The sequence below is a fragment of the Thamnophis elegans genome, chromosome 5 (genome assembly GCF_009769535.1).
Source record: "Thamnophis elegans isolate rThaEle1 chromosome 5, rThaEle1.pri, whole genome shotgun sequence".
Taxonomy (NCBI): Eukaryota; Metazoa; Chordata; class Lepidosauria; order Squamata; family Colubridae; genus Thamnophis; species Thamnophis elegans.
Window position 1 is genome coordinate 42,456,882 of NC_045545.1, and position 23,133 is coordinate 42,480,014.

General features: G+C 39.5%; 1 protein-coding gene across 1 annotated transcript in view; it reads left to right on the forward strand.

Moving 5' to 3' along the window:
- Positions 1 to 21,782, forward strand: part of LOC116509005 (prelamin-A/C-like) — a 56,420-nt gene extending 34,638 nt beyond the window's left edge. Inside the window, 1 exon segment of the mRNA XM_032217879.1 lies at positions 21,436 to 21,782. Within this exon segment, the coding sequence (XP_032073770.1) occupies positions 21,436 to 21,782 (347 nt within the window).
- Positions 21,783 to 23,133: the final 1,351 nt, after the last annotated feature.

Genomic DNA, 23,133 nt, shown 5'->3' on the forward strand with positions numbered 1-23,133 from the left:
TGGCAGGGGTAATGCGAAGCCCAGCTGGGTTGCTCCGAGCGGAGGGGGAGGCACCACCGCCACTGCCATGGGCGGGGGCGCCAGCGGGAGCTTTGCCGGCTTCACCTCAGCAGCAGCGCTGGGCAGCAAATGTGTTGGTTCACCCTCTGACTCCTGCCGAAATATCCCCTGCCTATCACCACCTGAACATTGTAAATCACCCTGAGCTCCCAGAACTTTCATCCTTTCCCCAATACTGGTCTTCTTGCTTCCTTAGCTGGGGATCCATCCATTCAGCCACATATATCCAACATCCTACAACCAACAAAACATTTGCTCTCAGCAACTCTGAAATCCTAAGCCCTCATCCAAAAGTGTCACTCTCCCCAGCCTCTATAAATAGTCTTAAGCTAGAAGTTCAAGATGTAATTTATTTATTAAACAAATATCCCACTTTTCTATTTATAAATCACTCAAGTGACTGATAGCAATTGAAAATAAAAGTAAAATAAAAAATAATAAAATTAAAATCAAAATTAACTGAACTGCATAAAGCATATTTAAAGATATTGATTTTCACTATTTTCCTTAATGTTTTTTGCAGGATTTTTCATAACCACACAGAACAAGGCCCTCTATTCAGTAATAGAGAGCTGACCTTCTGAAAATAAAGTGATCTTCAAGTGAATCCGCTTATTAAAATAACGAGGGGATGAGCCCTAAAAGAGTGAGGACCTAAACATTTTAGGTCATATTTATGCAGAAATATTTTAAATTCAGATGGGTTCACAATTTTTAAGCACCCCTGTATTTCTAAGCTTGAGAGTACATGAAGAGTAACACAGATTATAAAATGCACCAGTCTGTTGTCAATTTCCTGAGCTCTTCTTAATCGTATAAGGGCTCTCTTGCCAAGCTGTTGGGATAGAAGCCTGCCAAGATTCCTGAAGATAATGTTCTGAAGCAATTCAGGCATTTGCTTGCTACATGGCCTGCAATTCCACAGGTGGGCAGTGGGCACTTAGCAACTGGTATTTTAGCAGTGCAAGTCTTGGCTATGTATATCAGGGCTTTACAGTAGCAATACAAACCAAAGTTTGTATTGCTGTTTGTTTCTGCTGTGGGCAGCAGTTTCTATTTGAATGGTTTCTCTGGTGTTCAAGTCTAAGGAGGCTAGAGAGAAGAGAACTATAAAAGCTCTTTTCTCTTATTCTTTCCTCTGTCTCTCAACTCCTCTAATTGCCCATCAACTACAACACAACATTGGAACAATTTCTCCAAACTCTCTCATATACCAATAACTCATTTCTCAATTTGTCAGCAAGTCTCTTCCAAAACTGGTCAAAGCAAGTTTATTCCATTCCATATCCCTGACAATGTCTGGAAATCCAATATATAAATACCAACTCTGCAATGACCTTTCTTTAGTTTGTGAATTTCCCAAATCACTGTTGTTGTTCTTTCCAGTTCATCACAAATCTTTGCATGAAATAGGGGTAATAATTCAGCAATTGATTTTTGCCTTCAATAAGGAGCATATCCCTTTCAGTAGCCTCTTCTTTCAGTGGACTCAGAACAAAGGCAAACCTGGAGTGATCTGTAGATAATTCCGCTAGTCCCAATAAGAGGGACAGAATCACTTGGATTAGAGTGGGTCCTTGGCTAACAATTGGTGGAATTTATTTAACACCAGCAACAAAGATAAGTTAAAACCATTACAGTCCCCCAGTCACATGATCAAAGTTCAGATTGGCAGCCTGCCTGCACTTATGGCCAAAGGAGTGTTTTAACTCCCATCACCAGCCTATCTGCTGTTGGAGGAGGAGGAGGCAGCAGTTATTCTAGTGGAGGCAGGGGCAGCCCTGCCCCCTATGAAAAAAACTGAAGATGGAGCAGTGAATGAATAAACCATAAAAGCAACAAACAGTTAATGCATAAGTAAGCTGAGGAGCAAGTTCTCAACTAAGGAAGCAATATAAGAAAGAAATATAAAAAGCTCAATATGCCAAAACACTTATTTTAGTCTTCATTTAATTACTTGTATTGTAGTCTGATGTAACATCTTTTTAAAGTTAACAAAAACTTAGTTATAGGCCACCTGCTTGCCCATCTCTCTCTGATCTATCAGAAACCAGACAACACGACCTACACTTGTTCAGCTTAAAATTTGGTGGACTATCTATAGCCATCTATCAAGCTATCTGAAGGAGAGGCCCTTCAGATAGCATGATCCCAAGCTGTTTATATGTTAAAGCCTAATGCTAGCAGTGTATCTTAAACTGGACTTGGAAGTTGGAAACAAATGTGGTGTTAGTACAAATGATGCAAAATAGATTTAATAGAAGGGGAATCTTAAGGTGGGGAGGGGATCTTAAGGGTACCTTGAATAAACATAACTTTGAGTTTCAAATAATACTGATTTTGTTGTTGTCTTAGGTGACATCTGTGAAAAAAATTCAGGTGCTCAGGCATGAAAATATGCCGCTCAAACACTATACTTTTCCGCTCACGCTGAAAAAAAATTAGAGGGAACATTGCCTGAAACTAATCAAGGGGAGAAGCAACTTAGAACTGAGGAGAAATTTACTGACAGTTAAAACAATCAGTGGAACAGCTTGCCTCCAGAAGTTGTGAATGCCCCAACACTGGAAGTGTTTAAGAAGATGCTGGATAACCATTTGTCTGAAGTGGTGTAGGGTTTCCTGCGTAGGCAGGGGGTTGGACCAGAAGACCTCCAATGCCCCTTCCAACTCTGCTATTGTATTGTATTGTATAATTGTTTTAATCCCCTCCTACATATATTTTATTCTAAATAAATGCATGCCACATAATTTGCATACAGAAAATGGATTGATATAAAGATAGCTTTGCTATAAGGGATGAAATATATACACTTCTGTTTATATCAAAATATTGATATCAAAACCACAAGATTATGCCACTCAGAAAAACCTAGAAAATGCAGCAGAAGATAGTATATCGTAATTTTTAAAAGCATAAGTTGTTATTTTAAAAACTCTTTTAGCCTCAAAATGCAAATCAGGTACTTAAAATCTAAGGAAAAATGTTTTTGAAAAAAATACTAAGGTCTCACTCTTTTTAATTTTAATCTTTACTTTATTTGAATTAGAGTTGTTGAGTATAGAATGGCAATAAACATTATTTATTCCTCCATTTTTAATATTTTATCTACTTTTATTATTGTCAGAATTTTTTATCAAATTAGTTCTTTGTATAAAATGCCTCTGTAAGAGCTGGATGGCTTAACCTGATTAAAGTTCTATAATTTATAATATCTATAAATTAATTAAAACTTGGTATTTAATTTAGAATTTAATTGGAAAATAGATGAAAACTAAATAATGAAAAAGTCAGTGTGATATGTTGAAAAGAAAGTGGGGAGCACAATTCCTATTGCACTGAGTTAATTTAAAATGTTTCTGTTCCCTTAGTAGATATCAATACACACAGAGCAGATTTGGAAAACCTTGGGTGTAATCCATGCATGTTCCATTTGTAAAAATGGGACTAGTGATATCTTTCATGAGGTTATATATAAATTATAGTTAACCATAGCAGAAATCCATAGTGAAAATCCAGAAAAATTTATGAAAACAGGGCTTCCCTCTCTCATATGTTACAGCACATACAATATCCTTCAGCATATATGGAAGACCTCATGCTGCCAAGAGTAAAATGCTGTTGATGTGGACCAATACTGGGCCAATGCCATTTAGTTTTGATCCTAGTGGGTCCTTAAGTGTTCTCTAAGCTTGTTTTCTTGCAGACTTTCATTATCCTAATTATGTTTGGTAACATCATCAGTGCTAATGAGTGCTGTTTGCTGTCAGTTTATATTGCCTGTGGGTGTGGGTGGTCTTAAGAGATTCTTTGGTTGGGCTGTTTATTGAGGGCTTTTTGACAGTTTCTTGATTGGGGTATTGCTTACTTGATTGTTGGTCTGAAGTTGACCTTGGAGTTAATGATAATCTATGCTAATCTGAGTGGTGATTATCAGTACAGAGTGCTGAAGTCTTTTTCTTGATTGGGGGTTGCTTACTTGATTGTTGGTCTAATGTTAACCTTGGAGTTAATCTATGGTGATCTGAATGTGGATTACAGGTGGAGAGGTGCTGGAATCTTTTTCCCTTTTGGGCTGTTTGTCTCTTTTGCAGTCTATAGGTGCTGTTGATGTCTATGTGTCTATTGATGGTTGATTTGTCAGAGTGCCAGGCTTCTAGAAATTCCCTGGCATTTTTGGACTTGGTCTAGGATTGTCACTTTTTCCCCAATTGAAAGTATGGTTTAATCTATCCATGTGTTGTGAAATTAAAGTTTTAATCCTATTTATTCTACATATCTTTTACCAGTGCTATACTTAAGTCCTATTTTATACCCATTTTATTTGCTCAGTAATGAATGTTATATGTGTATAATTTCTAGGTGTTTCTGACATCAATAGAGAAGTAGAAATCCATTACTGTTATAATATTAAAATATTAAATATTCTAAATAAGCTCTTTCTAAGAAAAAAATGTGGATCTTTGTCCTTTTCTTCCTGCTTTCTTTGTTGTGATTTTAGAAACCCTGTGATGTTCTTATTGTTTATAAGGCTCATTTCCACCTGTAATTAAGCTCTGCATTTCTAGCTGGAATGCAGCTGTGAAAGGTACAACAGTAATGGATTGTCCTCTCCAATTTTTTTCTTAATTGAATAACTCTGCAATTAAGTACAATTAAAATAATGTAATGGTACGTGAAGACATCAGTGGATAGAAATGTTATAAGAAGATTAAATACTGTTGAGCAATATGACTTCATATTTCAGCATTCTCCAGCTGTTTAGCTTTGCTGCTTGCAGGTTCCAGAAAAGGTGGTTCCAATACATCTGGAGGGCGTGGGGTTGGGTAGATTGCTACAGATGATGCTGAGATATCCGTTGGTATAACTGTACTGGTATCCAAGTTCACTTCTATGTGGTAAGCTGAACTCGGCAACTTCCATTTTCTCAAAATTGAATCAAAAACTGAAAAGGACTCTAAATAACGTTGTGCATTAAATGTAATGCCTTACACAGATGCAGGTTTGGTGCCTGTTGCATCTTTGAAATATCTTTGAAGTGGGGTACTGTAGATATTCTCCAGAAAACAAACTGACACAATGCAATTTTCTTTTTAAATCATGTGGCACAGATAACACTTTCATAATTTTGGCAAAGCAATTAAAGAATCACACTGGGATACTCTACATATACAATTCATTTGTTTAAGTGTAAAGGAAAACGTATTGAAAAATGATGCTAAAATCACCAAAGACATTTCTTTGTTTTTCACTGAAAACAGGTGTACTAAAACAGTTTGTACCACTTGAAAATAGGCTGGGAACTCTAGCATTTCAGCAACTGCATCCTTTATTACTAACTTTAAATTATGTGCCACAGAATGCAGCATTTTTCTCTCTTGAGATTTGAGTGGAGTAATGAGAAGTGAAAGGAAAAGTACTTATCCTGGGTATGTCGATGAAGACTCAATCATCCAGGCCAAGACTGAATCATGGCAACTGGACCAAACCTCGGTCCAAACTTTAGTTTGGTCCAGTTGCTATGATTCAACCTTTAGACACACTTACCATGGGTACTGCTATTATGATGCTATAGAATTGTCGCTAGTTCATTGTAGTAGCTATCTATGCTAGACACCGGCCTAGTTCAAATAATGTGCTACATCGTAGTCTGACTTGTTTACGTGGTTTAACATTTCTGTGAACTTTTGTTCCTTTTTAGCAAACCATGATTAAAACCTGGGCAAGCTTAATATGTCACCTCACCAACCCTAGTGCTTTGCCAGAAACTTATTCAAACAATGTGCTAGATCATGAGCCAGGATTAAGAAACAAATCTTGCTTTGTTCGCTCATGTCCTAAAGCAAAAAAGCAAATATGATGGTTTAAGATGATGATCAATTCACAAAACACCTGTAAACACCATATAAGTTATTTGATTTTGTCTTAAGCTTTGTGATTTGTATACAGGGGCTCCTGTGTGATATTTGTGGGCATGCAGCCAAAAATGTGATTGCTAATGAAAAATTATCTTCAGATAATGTAGCTGAGGGAATACATATTCAGGAGAGGGAATACCTGTTTTTCTTAATGTAAACACTTCCCCTGAATCTTTTGCAAGTAGCCTTGAGAAATATAAAGTTTGTTCCTAGGGAGAAGATTGTAGCCAGATGTTCACACTAGGAGCCTCTGAACCATTTTGTGGGACATCTGAAACCACTCAGATATGTCTTGTCTTCTCTGAACTGCACTGCTTGTGGAGCCTGAGAAATGAAGAACATATCCCCTAACAGATATTTTTCTATAAAGAAATATTGGGTTCAGTTTGTACCTCGGCTGATTAGGCAAAATCCTTACTGCTGAAAGCAGCATCTTAGAATGGGGCGTAATTATATTCACCTGAAAAATCAGAAGACAAACCAAAATCAGCCTGAAAGCTCATCACTGCTTCAAACAAAAATTGTCTGGATCAGAGGTGGGTTGCTCCCGGTTCATCACGGGTCAGGCGAACCTGTAGTAGCGTCGGAGGGAGGCTCTGCCCACCTGCCCCGATGGCATGCGCAAGTGCACATATGCACACATGCAAACCAGTAGTAAAAAAATTGGAAACTCACCACTGATCTGGATGTAGAAAGTATACAACTATTTTTCACAGGTAGTGTAAGAAATATGTCAGTCAATCATTGTATTTTGGTCATTGACCAGCAAATAAGATAGTTAGTTCTTGACTTACAATAATTCATTTAGTGACCGTTCAAAGTTACAACAGCACTGAAAAAAGTGACTTATGACTGTTTTTCACACTTATGACTGTTGCAGCATCCCCATAGTCATGTGATTTACATTTGGATGCTTGACAACTGGTTCATATTTATGATGGTTGCAAGGTCCCAGGTGATCACCTTTTGTGACCTTTTGACAAGCAAAGTCAATGGGGAAGCCAGGTTCACTTAACAACCATATTACTAATTTAACTGCAGATTCACTTAACAGATGTGGCAAGAAACGTCGTAAAATGGGGCAAAGTTCACTTAACAAACTTCTTACTTATCAACATAAACGTTGGGCTCAATTGTGGTAGTAAGTCAAGGACTACCTGTGTATGCTACAACTGGCAAGGATATAATTTTCTAGGAGCAATGCTGTCAAAAATGGACTTTTACGATGTCCAGTATTCACTTTCCAGGTATAGCATATCTCTGAATAAGACATGCCAAGGTTTATTCTGTCTGCATATAGAGTTTATTCTGGTCTTGGTTAAACTTTTAGTAGGTTTTACTGGCTGTGGCACTTCAGGTATAAGAAATTAAATAAATTAGGCTGTACCTCTGGGCCACAAAGCATTCCTATCCATGAGTCATAGTTGCTGTCTTGAGATTTCCCTATTATGGTCCATTAACACCTCTTCACATGATTTAGTTTTACACTGAGATGGATCAGAAAGGGAGGAGAGTTATCATAACTAGATCTCTATTGTACACAAGATTTTGCCATGAGCTGCTAGCTGGCTCATCTTATTTTGAATAACAGAGTAGCTGAGACAGATTTAAGCAACTGATAAAGTTGTTTTTAAATTTTCAAAAGAGGTTTTGGTTTAATTAAATTACACATCATCTCTGTTTCTCATAAGGCAAAATTGTGGATAGGTTCAGCGTAATTCTTTTGTTCTAGTTTTTTCTTTCAATTTCTTACTGGTTTGGAAGATTAAGAAATGTATGTGTTCAGCCTTAAAAGGAGTTTTGGACTGAAAGGTTAGACATGTACAGTTGGTTTTAACAGAGTTACTATGCCACTGATGCTTTTCAATTCTAATACAGTAATTCAAAATTTCTCCTTTACACCAAAGTTTCTCAGACTCAGCAACTTTAAGGTGTGTGGGTTTTAAGATGGCTGGCTAGAGAATCCTCGAAGTTGAAGTCCCCACATCTTAAAGTTGCTGATATGAGAAATACTGGTTTAAAAGGAAACTTATCCCAAACAAGAAGCAACCAAACTGAACACATAACTTCACATCTGGAGCACGTTTAAGAGAGAGAATCTGTCTGAGGAAAAAGGCCTCAATGTCATTTGAAATTACGAATCATATCGCATTGAATTTGAGTCTTCAAAAATTCATCTGATTGGAAAATTTCCAATAAGGTAAATATTTTTTTAAAGGACTCACCCCTCTTACCAGTTGTAAATAAAGCATACGTATTTTCCCAAGTTTGATGTTATGTACTTTGCTTGGAAATTATGCAGATTGTAACGAAAAATTAAAAAGATTCCCAGATGCATTTTACGATAAGCTGTTTAAGAAAATGCCTTCCAATGTTTGTAAATACATCCATTGCAGCATATTTAAACATGATAAGAAGCATTTTTTAAAATGTAGTTGGAACCAATTTATTTGCACTGTACTACTATTTTTCCACATTTTGTTTTAATCTGACTCCTTATATTGTGGTAAGCCAATAGGCCTTTTCACCTTGTGTTTCTGTTCAGCCTTTGCTTTGTTGATTATACCCATCTCAGTTTTATAATGGCTTTTATAATGCCATTTTTTAAACATTGTACCTCATTGTCAAATCCTGTATCCCGGTTGTTGCATTTCAAAATCTGATTAGCATTCAGTATTTGGAAAACTCACAAAACAAGGTCTGGTAATTGAGTTTGTGTAAGTGTGCACGCACACACGTTTTGAGTCAGGATTAACTCCTCACCACTGCCTCGACTAGTCCCTGAAGTTTTCTTGGCAAGGTTTTGGGGATGTGGTTTGCCATTGCCTCATTCTTTCTGGAGCTGAAAGTGACTGTTCCCAGTTACCCAACTGTCTTCATGCCTAAGGTAGGACTAGAAGTAATGGTTTCTAGCTCAGTGCCCTAACCATTACAGTAAACTTGCTCTCTGGTAAAATTAGAACAAAACCTTTAAAATGTTATACAGGTAGTCCTCGACTTACGACCACAATTGAGCCCAAAATTTATTTCTTTTTTATTAAAAGGTTTTTTTTTAGTTTTCAAAACAGACACAACACAAAAAATCCTCTTTACATACTGTAGAAAGTGTATCAGTTGGTTACAAAAAAAATGTGTGCGTTTCTTTCACAGTCACCCATGATTCATATTAATTCTAGTATTTTAAATCAAATATATTTGTACATATTACCATCATCCTACCCCCATTCTCGTTTGACTATAATTGTTTAAACATCCTTCATCATAAAACATACCAAAACTCAAGACATAATCACATACTGGCATCTCATTTGCTATTTCTAGTATCCCAATAACACTATTCCTTATGGCCTATTCTAGCTAAACATCAGTAACATTTAGTAACAAAGGTTTCTAATCTTCCATTCCAAATCATTGTTTACAATTTACATCCAATTTCCCCATGTTGTATCCATACCTAATTGAGCCCAAAATGTATGTTGCTAACTGAGACATTTGTTAAATGAGTTTTGCCCCATTATATGACTTTTCTTGCCATAGTTGTTAAGTGAATCATTGCGGCTGTTAACAACCCAGTTGTTAAGTGAATCTGGATGCCCCATTGATTTTACTTGTCAGAAGGTTGCAAAAGGGGGACACATGACACCAGGAATATGGCAGCCTTCATAAATAGGAGTCAGTTGCCAGGCATCCAATTTTCTTTATCACATGACCATAGGGATGCTGCAACAATCATAAGTGTGAAAAACAGTGATAAATCACTTTTTTTAGTGCCATTGTTCACTAAATGAACTATGGTAAGTCGAGGACTACTTGTAGATGTGATCTTATAATAGTAACTTCAGATGAGACATTTGATATTATTATGGTACTGTTTCAGAAAGAGGACGTGAGGAAAAAAGAGGTTTACGTCAGTGAGAAATGCAAGGCAAGTGTTGTCTGCCATTGCTAACAATGGTAGCTCCCCACACATTCCATTCACTCCATTGATTCTCTTTCCCTCCCACATTAGCCTACACAAATCTGATTGCTATGGAAGCTACTTCAAAGCCTTATTGCAGTGTGGAAGGAGGTACCGTATTTTCACGCAAATAACCCGCCCACGCAAATAACCCGCAGGTTTTCAAGATTTATGTAAAAAAGTTTTTATACACCCCACCTTCTTATATAACCCGCAATCACAGCACGTCCCTTCCCGATCTCAGCACTTTCCCTCCCCAGCGCCCAGGCTTTCTCCTCCGTTCCCGCCTCCCGTCCCTTCCACCATCTCAGCAGTTTCCCTCCCCAGCTCGCCCAGGCTTTCTCCTCCGTTCCCGCCTCCCGTCCCTTCCACCATCTCAGCAGTTTCCCTCCCCAGCTCGCCCAGGCTTTCTCCTCCGTTCCCGCCTCCCATCCCTTCCATCATCTCAGCACTTTCTCTCCCCAGCTCGCCCAGGCTTTCTCCTCCGTTCCCGCCTCCTGTCCCTTCCTGGCGGACTTCCAAGCCAGAGAAGGCAAGGAGCTGCTGAACTGGCGGTGAAGCAGAATCCGGGCTGCCGAGCACCGCCTGCGCTTCCTCTCGCCTCCTGCTTCTTCCTGGTTGCTTCGCCCATAGCCAGGGGCGGGGTTTTCATGAAGGCGTCCCAAAACCCAAGCAGGAAAAGGGAGAAAAGGAGCCCGAGCCGCCGAGCCAAGTCTCCCCAGCCCTTTCCAGTTTGGTTGCACATGCCCCCGATGGAGAACGGGGAGCCGAGGTAAAGCTGCCTCCCAATTCCTCGAACTCCCTCGGCATCCTGGGAGCGTCGCCTCCGCCGTTCATCCGCTAAACTCACAGGCTGCCTTTCAGAAATAATAGTATTCTGTCAGGGTGGAAAACATTAGGCCAGCGCAAAGGGCGCCCACTGATCTGCATCCCAGCCCACTGCCGCGAGGAAAGTGGTGGTCCCAAGCTCTCCCTTTAGTTAATCTGTGTAAAATATTTTCCGTATATCCCGCCCACTTTTATACCCCGCGGGGGCGTGCTGTGTAGGTAAAAAACGCACATTACCCGCGGGTTATATGCGTGAAAATACGGTAATTTGCAAAGGGAAAGCTAGCTTCTCCCGGTGGGGATAACAGCCCGGCAAAAATGAAAGAAGAGGCTTCATAGTAGTCTCTATTGATATCAGCAGAGGCCATTTTAAAACCTCTCGCAGGTTGTGCATGCAAGGACAAGGTAAATATGTCAATTGGGGTTGATATCCATCCTATTTTTTTCAAATCAGAAGTGCCCAGGATTGAACTCGGAATTGTGGAAATGACACATTTACATTAGGGTCTGTTTTTTACCAAAGTAATGCATTACAGGTTATCCCCAACTTACAGCAGTTTGTTTAGTGACCGTTTGAAGTTACAATGGCACTGAAAAAAGTTGACTTATGACTTACAACCATTGCAGCATCTCCATGATCAAAATTCAGATGCTTGACAACTGACTCAAATTTATGACCATCGCAGTGTCCTGGGGTCATGTGATCACAGTTTATGACTCTCTGACAAGCAAAGTCAATGGGGAAGCCAGAGTCACTTAACAACATTACTAACTTAATAACTGAAGTGATTCACTTAATAACTGTGGCAAAAAGGTTGTAAAATGGGGCAAAACTCTCTTAATAAAGGTCTCACTTAACAACAGAAAATTTGGGCTCAATTGTGGTTGTAAGTTGAGGACTACCTGTATTCAGGGTAGTACAGGTAGTCCTCAACTTACAACTGGTCTCTTAGTGACCAGTTACTTCTAGCTTTCAACAAATCTTGTTCATAGCAAACCATTGGTTTGCTTAATGACCATGGTACTCGCTTAATGAGCATCGCAAAAAAGGTAATAAAATCAGGGTAGCTACATGACTGTCCCGTTTTATGACCATTGTGACTTATGAATGTGATGGGCAGGCTCCACTACCTATAAATAGGGAATGCCATATCAAGGCAAAATGGCAAAATGGCAAAATTGGTGTAAATTCACAGTTCTTGCAGTTTGCTCACTTTGTGTAATTGAACTAACCATATTTATAGAAACTTTACTGAGTGACCTGACATTGGTTTGGACATCCCTGTCCTAATGTCCCCATTTATTTGTACCCATGTCCTGTGTTCTTATTCATGTTTATTCTTACTCCTGTTATCTTGTACATGAATGACAAACTAAATAAAATAAATAAATAAGTAAATATTCTGTCAAGTTATCCAGAAAGAATATTATTTCTGAAAAATAATCAGAGGATAAAGATGCAAAAATTCTTCTTGATTCTACAGTTGATCAGAAAGATCTATTCTTTCCAAACACCAACCCTTCCTCTTGTACAACATGCATATGCACAAATGACAAGAGAAAGGAACTCCTTAGAATCACCTGGGTTACAGAATGGGAAAGATCTGCAGGCTGTGTTGTCCTAGTGGAAAGTGTAATGGCTGAAATGCCCTACAAATATCTTTCTTCCACTGCATTGCTGGCTGTAATCATTTTTCCAAACAATGCAGGTTTTTTTTAATGGACAAATGGAATCAAACGTTCAGAGACACAGCATGTGATAATTGGCCCATATTGTTCCAAAACAATGAGGCATGAGGAGGGCAGATGTCCAGGCAAAATATCTCATGTGTTCTGATGTTTTTAATATTGGTGGAAAATTCCCATTTTGCATGAATGTTGTTCTAGTAGAGCATAGAGTAGAAAAAGTTTTAGGTTGAAAGGATTTCGGATACAAAGGGGGGGCGGAATTGCTACTGCTGATTGGTAGAACAGATGCTGCTTTCCCAGCTGGAGAGACCACTTGGGAACTAGTGAGTTGCTTTTGGATTTTCCTATACTGGAAATGTTCCATTGAGTTACACAATTGTCACATGCAGGGCAAGGAAAGTCAGTAAGGCAATTTAATCTGAGAAACTGGGACAACCGTTAATGTGCAATGCCAATATGGTAGCCCAAGGAGAACCAGGTGGATAGAGTAGCCTTCTGTATGGAATAGGAATGTTTTGTTTTGATAAAATAGGGAGGGTAATAGGGAACCAGGCTTTTAAACCAATATATCTCAACCTCAGGAACTTTAGTACAGCGGTCACCAACTGGTGGTCTGCGAGAAAATTTTGGTGCTCCATAGAAAAATTATTTGCGTTTTTTATATTTGAAATGGAGAGGAGCACCCCTACAGTCGGGAACGACTAGCTCATATGTGCAAGGGGAACCCTTTAGGGGGTAAGAACTGACTAAAATTTTGAGACCCCTGATTTTAAGGAATGTTTAATGCCTAACATTGCCCCAGAATTCCATTTTAAAGCCAGTCTGTTGTTAGGTTTTTAAAAAGCTCCTATACTGAACTGTTAAAAGCTGTTACTTTAAAATAGTTACTATTTTTGAAGATTTTTTTCAATAAAGTATACCAATATGCTACAAGGAGTACAGAACATTTTCTGAGTTAGTTCAGTATTCTTCGGATTTATTGGTTGGGATTATGCATCGTATTAAGCTATATACGTAGTCCTCAACTTACAACAGTTCATTTAGTGACTGTTCAAAGTTACAACTGCATTGAAAAAAGTGACTTGATCCAGAAAGAGCCAGAAAATAGCAGACACAGGGAAAAAGGAGAGTTAATTAAACACCAAATAAATTTGATCTCTCAAGAGTAAATAGCACAAAACATTAAGAGAATGAAGCAGAATTATTTTGAACATGCAAATAAAACTGGGAGATGGCTGGCCCACAAAATAAGAAAAGAGAAGGTCAAAAGAATTATTAAACAATTGTGTGACGAGGAGGGGAATTTGAAACAAGAAATAGGGGAAAAGAAAAAGATTGTACAGAACTATTATAAGAAATTATACAAACAGGACGAAATTAGTGAACAGGACATTAGAAAATACCTTATAAAGCAGAAACTTCCAGTCTTGCCGGAGGAGATGAGAGAGATGCTTGATAAAGAAATTACACAAGAGGAACTGAAAAAGGCCATTCAAAAACAAAAAAACAACAAAACACCTGGGCCGGATGGGCTTCCGTCGGAAATATACAAAAAACTTCAAAACACCATGGAAGACAAATTATTAGAACTATGCAATGAGGCCCTACAAAATGGTAAGGTCCCAAAATCATGGGGGGAAGCTTACATTACCCTAATACCAAAGGAAGAGGCGGACAGTAGCAAGATCCAAAACTATAGACCTATATCCTTGTTAAACGCAGATTACAAAATTTTTGTATCAATATTGGCGGAAAGACTAAAAATAATATTAAACCAAAGTATCCATCCGGATCAAAACGGCTTTCTCCCAAAAAGACACATTAGGAACAATACAAGAATAATAATTGATACTCTGGAATTCTACGAAACAAGATCCGAGAAACAACTAGCATTAATTTTTGTCGACGCCCAGAAAGCTTTTGATAACTTAGATTGGAACTTTTTAATCACACAATTAAAAATGATGAAATTTGGCGACAAATTCATTAAGATCATAGAATCTATATATTCACAGCAATCTGCAAACATCATAATTAATGGAGAACTAACAGAGAGGGTACAAATTGGAAAAGGTGTTAGACAAGGGTGCCCGCTCTCCCCACTACTATTTATTATGTCGCTAGAGGTTCTCCTAAATCGGATAAGATTAAACCAGGAAATTAGGGGTTTGACTATAAAAAAAGAACAATATAAAGCACAGGCCTTCGCGGATGACATGGTCTTTATCGTGGAAGACCCTCTAATTTCAGGACCGAATTTGATGAAGGACATTGAGAACTTTGGGCGTGTGGCCGGTTTAAAAATAAATAAGGAAAAAACAAAAATGATTATAAAGAAGTTTCCCAAAAATCAGATTGGAGAACTAGAGAAAATAATGGAATTAAAGGTAACCAAAAAAATTAAGTACTGGCTGTCTGCGAAATGCTCTTCCATAAAAGAAGATAACTATGATAAACTACTACGAAACATTCAAAAGGACTTAAAAAACTGGTCGAAACTACAAATATCATTGATGGGAAGAGTCGCAGTAATTAAAATGAATGTCTTGCCAAAAATCCTCTACCTATTTCAAATGGCACCGGTCAAATTAGGGGAAAAATTCTATAATGATTTGGAGAAAATGATACGAAATTTTGTATGGAATGGCAAAAAGCCCAGAATAAAATATAAGCATCTTCAGGATAAAAGAGCGCAAGGGGGAATGGGCTTACTGGAATGGAAAGCATATCATCAAGCAGCAACAACTATGTGGATAAAAGAATGGGTAATGTTAGCTAACAAAAGAATCTTAACAATAGAGGGCCATGATCTGCAATATGGGTGGCACAATTACTTATGGTGCGAGGGAAGTAAAATCCACAATTATTTTAGTAGACACCATTTAAGGGGGGTATTAATTAAGGACTGGCTGGAAATCAGAAGGAAATTTTACACTCAACTACCCAAATGGATATCTCCGACGGAAGCCCTGATATACCCGAATTTGATAAATTTTGATAAAATTGTTATCTACCAACAGCTGCTAGACGATCAAAATAAACTAAACCCTAGGGAAAATTTGGCTGAAAAGGGAATAAACATTGATTGGTGGCCATATCTTCAAATTCAAAATAAACATAAATTAGATCTAGCACAATTTGGCTTCCAGAACAAGAACCAGGAATTAGATAAAATTTTAATTGGACCAGATGAGAAATTAATCTCGAAAATATACAACTGCTTACTGATTCGAAAAATGGAAGCAGAAAGAGTAAAAGAAGTCATGGTAACCTGGGCCCAAAACATCGGCCACACAATAGACCTAGATGACTGGGAAAGGGTCTGGGAATGGAACCTGAAATTGACAAAATCGACGGCCTATAAAGAAAATATATACAAAATGTTCTACCGCTGGCATCTTCCTCCGACAAGACTGGCAAAAATTTCTTCAAAAGTGTCGGCCAAATGCTGGAAATGTAAAACAATGCTGGGCACGTACTACCATATGTGGTGGACGTGTCCGGTTGCCAAAACGTATTGGAAGCAAACACTAAGATGGCTGAACGGAATCTTGTCAATTAAATTATGTCTCAAGCCGGAAACCTTCCTATTAGGGATAACAGATCAAAAAATATGTAAAACCAATCAATACCTCCTCGTCCATATTTTGACAGCGGCAAGGATTGCTTACGCACAGTGCTGGAAGAGTGAAAATGCCCCCACTAGCACTATGGTGATGAATAAAATCTTAGAATTAGCAGAAATGAACAAACTGACGATGTGGATTAACGATAAAGAAGATACAGGCTTTTATAAAGTCTGGGAGAAGCTGTACAAATGGCTTGATGAGTCAGTGAAGACTTAGACATAAAAAGAGATAGCTGACTAACTCAATACGATTCAAGTAATAACCCAAACGAATAACATACAAAAACTGAGAGATAAGTGAGAGGAGTTTCTGTATTAGGGGTGAGAACTCACCGTTGAGCAACTCTGCTAGACCACAATGTTGGAAAAACTTAAAAAGCTGATAGGAAATCCGTTATAACTACCTGCATGGAATTAGCAATCAAGTTTCATTTTAGGTAAGGCGAGATGAGCAATGGAAGATAAAAATAACTCTCCATCTCGCATTTTGTAAACCTTGTCTTTTTTAAACAAGGAAAGAAAAAAAGAAAATTATTTTTTTTAAAAAAAGTGACTTACCGTATTTTTCAGCGTATAAGACACAGCTTTTTCCCTCAAAAAAGAGCGTGAAAATCTGGGTGCATTTTACACACTGAATACAGCATTTTTGCCCTCCTGAAATCCCGCTCCTTCACCAAAATGGCCATGCATAGCCTTTAGGAGGCTTCCAGAGTGCTCCTGGGGGATGGGGAGCACAGAAATGACCGAAAAACAGTCTATTTTTTGGCTCATTTTTGCCCCCTCCCCAGCCCCCAGGAGCACTCTATAAGCCTCATAAAGGCTAGGCATGCCCTTTATTTGACAAAAAACACGTGCTGTTTTTGGGAGGCGTGAAGAGTGTGAAAACTTTTTTAAAAAATTTGCCTCTTCAAAATCTTGGTGCGTCTTATACTCCGGTGCATCTTATACTCTGAAAAATATGGTATGACAATTTTTCACAATTACAACCTTTGCAGCATCCCCATGGCCACATGAGTTACATACAAATACTTTGACACTGGTTCATATTTATGACCATTGCCACTTCCCAGGGTCATGGGATCACCTTTTGTGATCTTCTGACAAGCAAAGTCAATTGGAAAGCCAGATTCGCTTAGCAATCATGTTACTAATTTAACAACTGCAGTCACAACAAATGTGGCAAGAAAAGTAGTAAAATGCGACAAAACTCACTTAACAAATTTCTCACTTAGCAACATAAATTCTGGACTCAATTTTGGTTGTAAGTTGAGGACTACCTGTAGTTTAGGGTGTTTAGGATATTGGTCAAACCCTTCAATTATATTGTTTTCCACAAATCACGATTAAGGAAATCATAGCTCAATAAGATGGTAAATGCAGTCATTGGCCACAATGATTTACAAATTTTAGATTAGACAGAAATCTTTCCTGGCCTTCCTGAACTGGGATCATTATGTATTTTAGTGCTTAACAGAACACTTTTCTTAACAATGTTACATGTGCCAAATGCAAGTTAAATTTTTCATCTAAAAATTGCCTTTAAGGATAACCATGGTTCCTTGATAACTGTTTAGTTTTTACTTTTTTAAATTATGCATTTTCCATTGAGAAGTGACTACTATATTACTGGCATGTCAATTTTATTCTATTAGTGAAATGTTGTCAATAGGAAATTCTGAAATCATATGTGAGATACTTTTATTCTCATCTCTGCTTTACTTGTTTCCTCTTTTGTGAAAAATCAACATACAAATTAAAAGCAAGCATACTATAATAAATGCACAGGGATACTGTTTTGTAACAACAGCACTCACATTATCCCTGTTACATATATAAATAGAGAGTGAAGCCTTGGGCAGAGGCCTCACTCCGGTCCAACTCTTAAATAGAAATTAACATACTATGAGCCCATTGGTCAAACTGATTGGCAGGAAAATGAAGAAACCTCAGTGGCTGGGCTGCCTGACAGTTCCCTTTAAAAGAGGGAGCTGTCAGAGAGCCTAATCACTTTGATGTACCAGTCTACTCAATAAAGAGCTGAAGTCACTACGCTTGTCCTGCCTCTTCATTCAACTTCCAACCTAACACTGGTGATGAGGATGGGATGCGAAGAGAACAAAGGACAAAGGAGCTGAACTGACTAGGACAAAGGAGATGAACTGACAGGGCAGCCACCTGGCATCGACCATCATCGCAGATGTGAATGCTGCATCGGCCCACCAACACCATTCAACCCAGCCAAAGAAAGCTGGAAGAAATATATGTTCCGATTCCAGTTTTTCCTGGATGCCAACGATCTTGTGGAGCTATCAGACATAGGAAGAATGCACTTTTCTTGAGTTATTATGGGCCTGAAGTCCTCTACATAGCTGAAGCATTGTCTGAACCAGCGGAGTTGCTGATGGTACTGTGGTGAACAGTCCAGGAATTTCTCCAAACATATTATGCACCCATACTGTTAAAGATGGTGAGCAAACATGAATTTTACCAGAGATGCCAAAGGGAAAGTGTGACCATTAGTCAATACCTTCACGGTTTTGTGGAAAATAGCTGCTTGTTGTGAATTTACCAATATAGAAGAAGCCATGATAGATAGACCAGTATTGGGATTGAGAGACCTCAATCTACAGAGAAGGTTACTATCAAAGCCTAACCTCACGTTTAAAGCAGCGTTAGAAGAAGCCAGGGCAGCGGAAGCAACCGACAAGTCAGCAGCAGCAATCCAAAAATCAGAAAATACAAACATGCCACAAAGAGCAGCCACCGTGCATCAGGAGAGCTAGGAGTACAAAGACTCCACAGATGAGGAACAGGAGGTCCATTGCCTACGCTCTGAAAGGAAGAGAGGGGAGCCAGAGGTGCAAGGAGGACCGCATTCTGTGCTGGCGGTGGAAGAAAACATTCCAGAGCGAGCTACCGATTCCTAGATGCAATTTGTCAAAGATGCAAGCAGAAAGGGCACATTGCAAGGGCTTGCTGAGCCAATGGCAGTTAGAGAAACAAGTGGGATTCCAAAGAGTGACATTTTAAAAGAGCAACCGTGGAGGGAGCCGAGGCGCCAACGAAAAAGAAATACACCAAACAATTATAGGACACTCAGTTAAAAAAAAATCCATGTCACAGCCTTCATTGAAGGAACTCCATGTGACATGGACATGGACACAATACTGTCGTATCCTGGACAATTATGAAAAAGGCAGTTCTGGAATTAACAAAGGAAGAATTGAAGCCAGCAAAGGTGATCCTAAAACAAGGAAACCAGATCCCTGTTGTAGGGATGTCTTTTCAAATAAAGTTTCAAGATTTTGGACCACCTGGTCTTACAGCCAAAACAGGTGGCCCCCATCATTAATCCCATTAACGGCAATTCACCTTACTGGAGTTCAATACAGCTGGCGAGGGGTCATCTATTAAAGTTATTGGGGCTAAAAGCTGACGATTTGAAGAAGGTCGAACCTTTACCCTCCCCTGAATACTGCACCAGAGTGCTACTTAGTTTCGATAATTCTAACATTCCAAAACTACTGTTCAGAAGATGATCCTGGTTAAGATCCTTTGGCATTTTGCCAAGAAGAGTCTTCAAAGATACATCGATTAAGCCACTTTTGAGTAATCGACAATTTGTGAGTGGCAGGAGATTTATTGCCCCCCAAAGATCCTCAGTGGCATATATTAATGAGCCAACTTCGAATGCTATTCCGGATATTGCACCATGTATTAGTTATATACCTACTTCTGCAAAACCCACAGCTGGCGTTCTCTCAGACGGTAGGCTAACTGCTCCTCCTACCCCTCACAGATGTAACAACTTACCAGGAAGCTTCCCTTGATTTGATCAACTGGGAAGATGTGGCCTCAAAAGAAGCGACATCAGCTCAGGGCACCCAGGGTCTCTTGGTAGATGGGTCCCAGGTCAATGTCTCTGGGATTCCACTTATCTATGGGACTGATCTGTGTCAGGACGGCTTTTGGAACCAGGAGGAGACACGACTCTTTGGCTCCTTTAGTGTACTTCCTCAATCGGAAAGAGCCCAAATCATAAAGTGTCTGAATGCAGTTAAGTTCAAGCTTTGGAATCTATCACTCTCTGACAAGGATTCCTTTGGACCTCAGGGAGTTTATACTGATTTACCAGCAGAAGCTCCACTGGCGTTTTCTCCAAAATGTTTAATTCGTAAATCTGGAGACGCAGGGTTAACTCAAACTCCGCTTGATGATACTGCCGAATACCTTCCAGCTAAGCAACCAGTCAATGCCATAAGTACGAACTGGAGTGCATTTAGAGTCTTACAGCCCCATGAGCAAGGCTCGCTTCTCTTTTCCCCTGCTTTTGCCTCCCAAGAGGATGACCCTGCCATCTAATAATGGATGTATTTTTTTGGATCCGAAGGGTGCTCTGGAAAAAATTAACCACACAGAATGACTAGTAAACCCTGTTGCCCCCCCCCTGCATACTCAAGTGCCTTTCGTGGAACATTGCAGGCTGGGGGCGAAGGTGTGGTACTACAGAATTTGCTAATTATATCCATTCATGCGATGTGATCCTGCTCCAGGAGACCTGGGCTTGTAATAAGATAGCCTTTTCAGGGTTTACAGCCATTTTGTTGGCCGCTATTAGACAATCTACGGCAGGGAGACCTAAGGGTGGTCTATCTTGTTTGGTCTCTACTTCTTTGAAAGTGGAGACAGTGGAACTACCCCCATGTGGCTCTTTAGCTATGGCACTTTTAATTAAGAAAGGACGCAGCAAACTGTTAGTGTTCAACGTTTATCTTCCCGCGACGAGGAAGCAAGCCGATATCAAGGCTCATCATGGGGCGCGCTGGAGAACCATATTACTTGTATGGAAACTAAATTCCCAGCATTGTACATCCCTATAGGGGGCGACTTTAATGCCCGTCTGGGAGCTTAAGTCCCCCCAGCAATAGAGGCACTCTACCCCCAAGAAACCCTTCAGGTCATAGGTCATCTGACTTCAGCCAGACATTCTAAGGACAAATTATAAATTTTGCTGGCATTCAGTTAGCTCTTCTAGCAGCCCAACACAACAAGATAATTCTTAATGGGAGTACCCTAGGTGATCTGGCTGTTGAATTTACTTTTAGTTCCTTATGTGGGAGTAGTGTTATTGATTTTGTGCTAGTATCTCAACCTTTAAGAGAGGCAGTCCATGCTTTTTATGTGGACTGCCTTACGGAGAGCGACCACTCCTCCCCCCAGTTACAATTATTGAGCTTTTTTCAAATATACATCTCCCTAGGGGCCCTCAGATATTAGATCCCTTTGTGGCCTCGTACACAAGGAGGATCAAATGGTCTCCCAATACTGAAAGTTTCACTCCTTTTTATCTCCAGAATGTCTCAACTTGTATAATCAGGTACTAGCAAGTAGTGGCTTGGAGATAGTCTTGGCCTTTGAATCACTAATTAACAGTGTTCAAAGGGAACTTGGAGCCGTCTGTGGGCCGAGTGGTCTATATCAATCACGAAGTAATTTTTGGTTTGACAAAGATTGCCTGATGCTTAGGAACCAGATTAAACGGGTTTACCTGTTCTACCGCAACCGAGGGGACAAATGCCCACCAGAGGACTATTACCACCTGAGGCGGGAGTATAAAGGATTGATTGCTAAGAAAAAAAAAGCTAAAGAGAGAGAGAAGTGGGATCTACTTCTTCTCTCCATCCAGCAGCAGGACACCTGATTATTTTGGCAAATTGCTGCCAGCTCTTTGCCAGGCCATCAGGAACTCCCTCTCTGCTGTATCTCTAACAGAGACTGGGAAAACCATTTCTTGGCAATTTACCAGGCATCAGCAAATTCGACCGTGCCTGACCCACAGCTGTCTCCTGTAGCCCCTGACTGGCAACCTGTGACTCATGCTGAGATCAGCGAAGTTATCTCTGAACTCAAGTCAGGCAAAGCTCCTGGCCCCGATGCTATTCCTCCTGATCTGCTAAAATCCAATCCTGAATGGTGGATTCCTCTTTTGGCAAGACTCTTTACGTATATTAATTCCTCTGGCAGGGTACCTACCTCCTGGAGCTTAGCAATTATTGTGAAAGTTTTTAAACGATGAAATAGAAACAACCCAGCTGACTATCACCCCATAAGCCTGCTCTCCATTATTGGGAAATTGTATGCTAAATAGCTCCATCGCAGACTCCTCACTTAGGTTGAGGAATCCAATATTATTGGTGCTGAACAAATTGGGTTTAAAGCGGGTTGTGCCACACTGGATCACTGCTTTGTCCTAGCGCACCTGGTCGACAAATATACTACTATACCAGGTGGCAAACTCTTCACTGCTTTCATCGACCTAAAGTCAGCATTTGACTCAGTCCCTAGGGGTCTGTTGTGGTCAAAGCTGTTTAAAAATTCTATTGACAGACATTTGTTGTTCTTAATTAGGTCCTTGTACAATCAGATCTCCAGCCAGGTCAGGTGTGGTCTGCAGGGAGAACTCTCTAATCCTATCCCAATTAAGAATGGAGTAAGGCAGGGATGTGTTCTGGCTCTTCTTTTGTTTAATATATTTTTATCTGACCTGGCCGGTTACATTGGACATATTGATTCCCACGCCCCGAAGCTGACAACTACAAAGATCCCGCTTCTTCTTTATGCTGATGATGCGGTTCTCCTTTCATTGTCAAGGCCAGGACTGAAAAGATTACTTTCTGCATTTGGGTCATACTGTATTGAAAACCATTTGGCTATTAATTATGATAAATTGAAAGTATTAGTGTTTACTAGAGCCCGGAAATTGTATAACTGGGATATCAGTGGCAATGCTGTTAAGCAAGTTTTCCATTTTAAGTATTTAGCTATTCAATTTCAGAACACCGGTGCCTGGACTAGACACCGAACCCAAGTGCTGAACTCGGCCTCTTGTAGTCACCAGCAGATTTTAAGATTCTTTTATACCCAGGGTGGCCAATTCATTCCTTCTGCCCTACGTATTTACAAAGCCAAAACGTTGGCCCAAACCCCTCACGGTGTTCCCATATGGATATGGGGCTTCAAGGATTGCATTGAAAGAACCCAGGCTGCTTTTC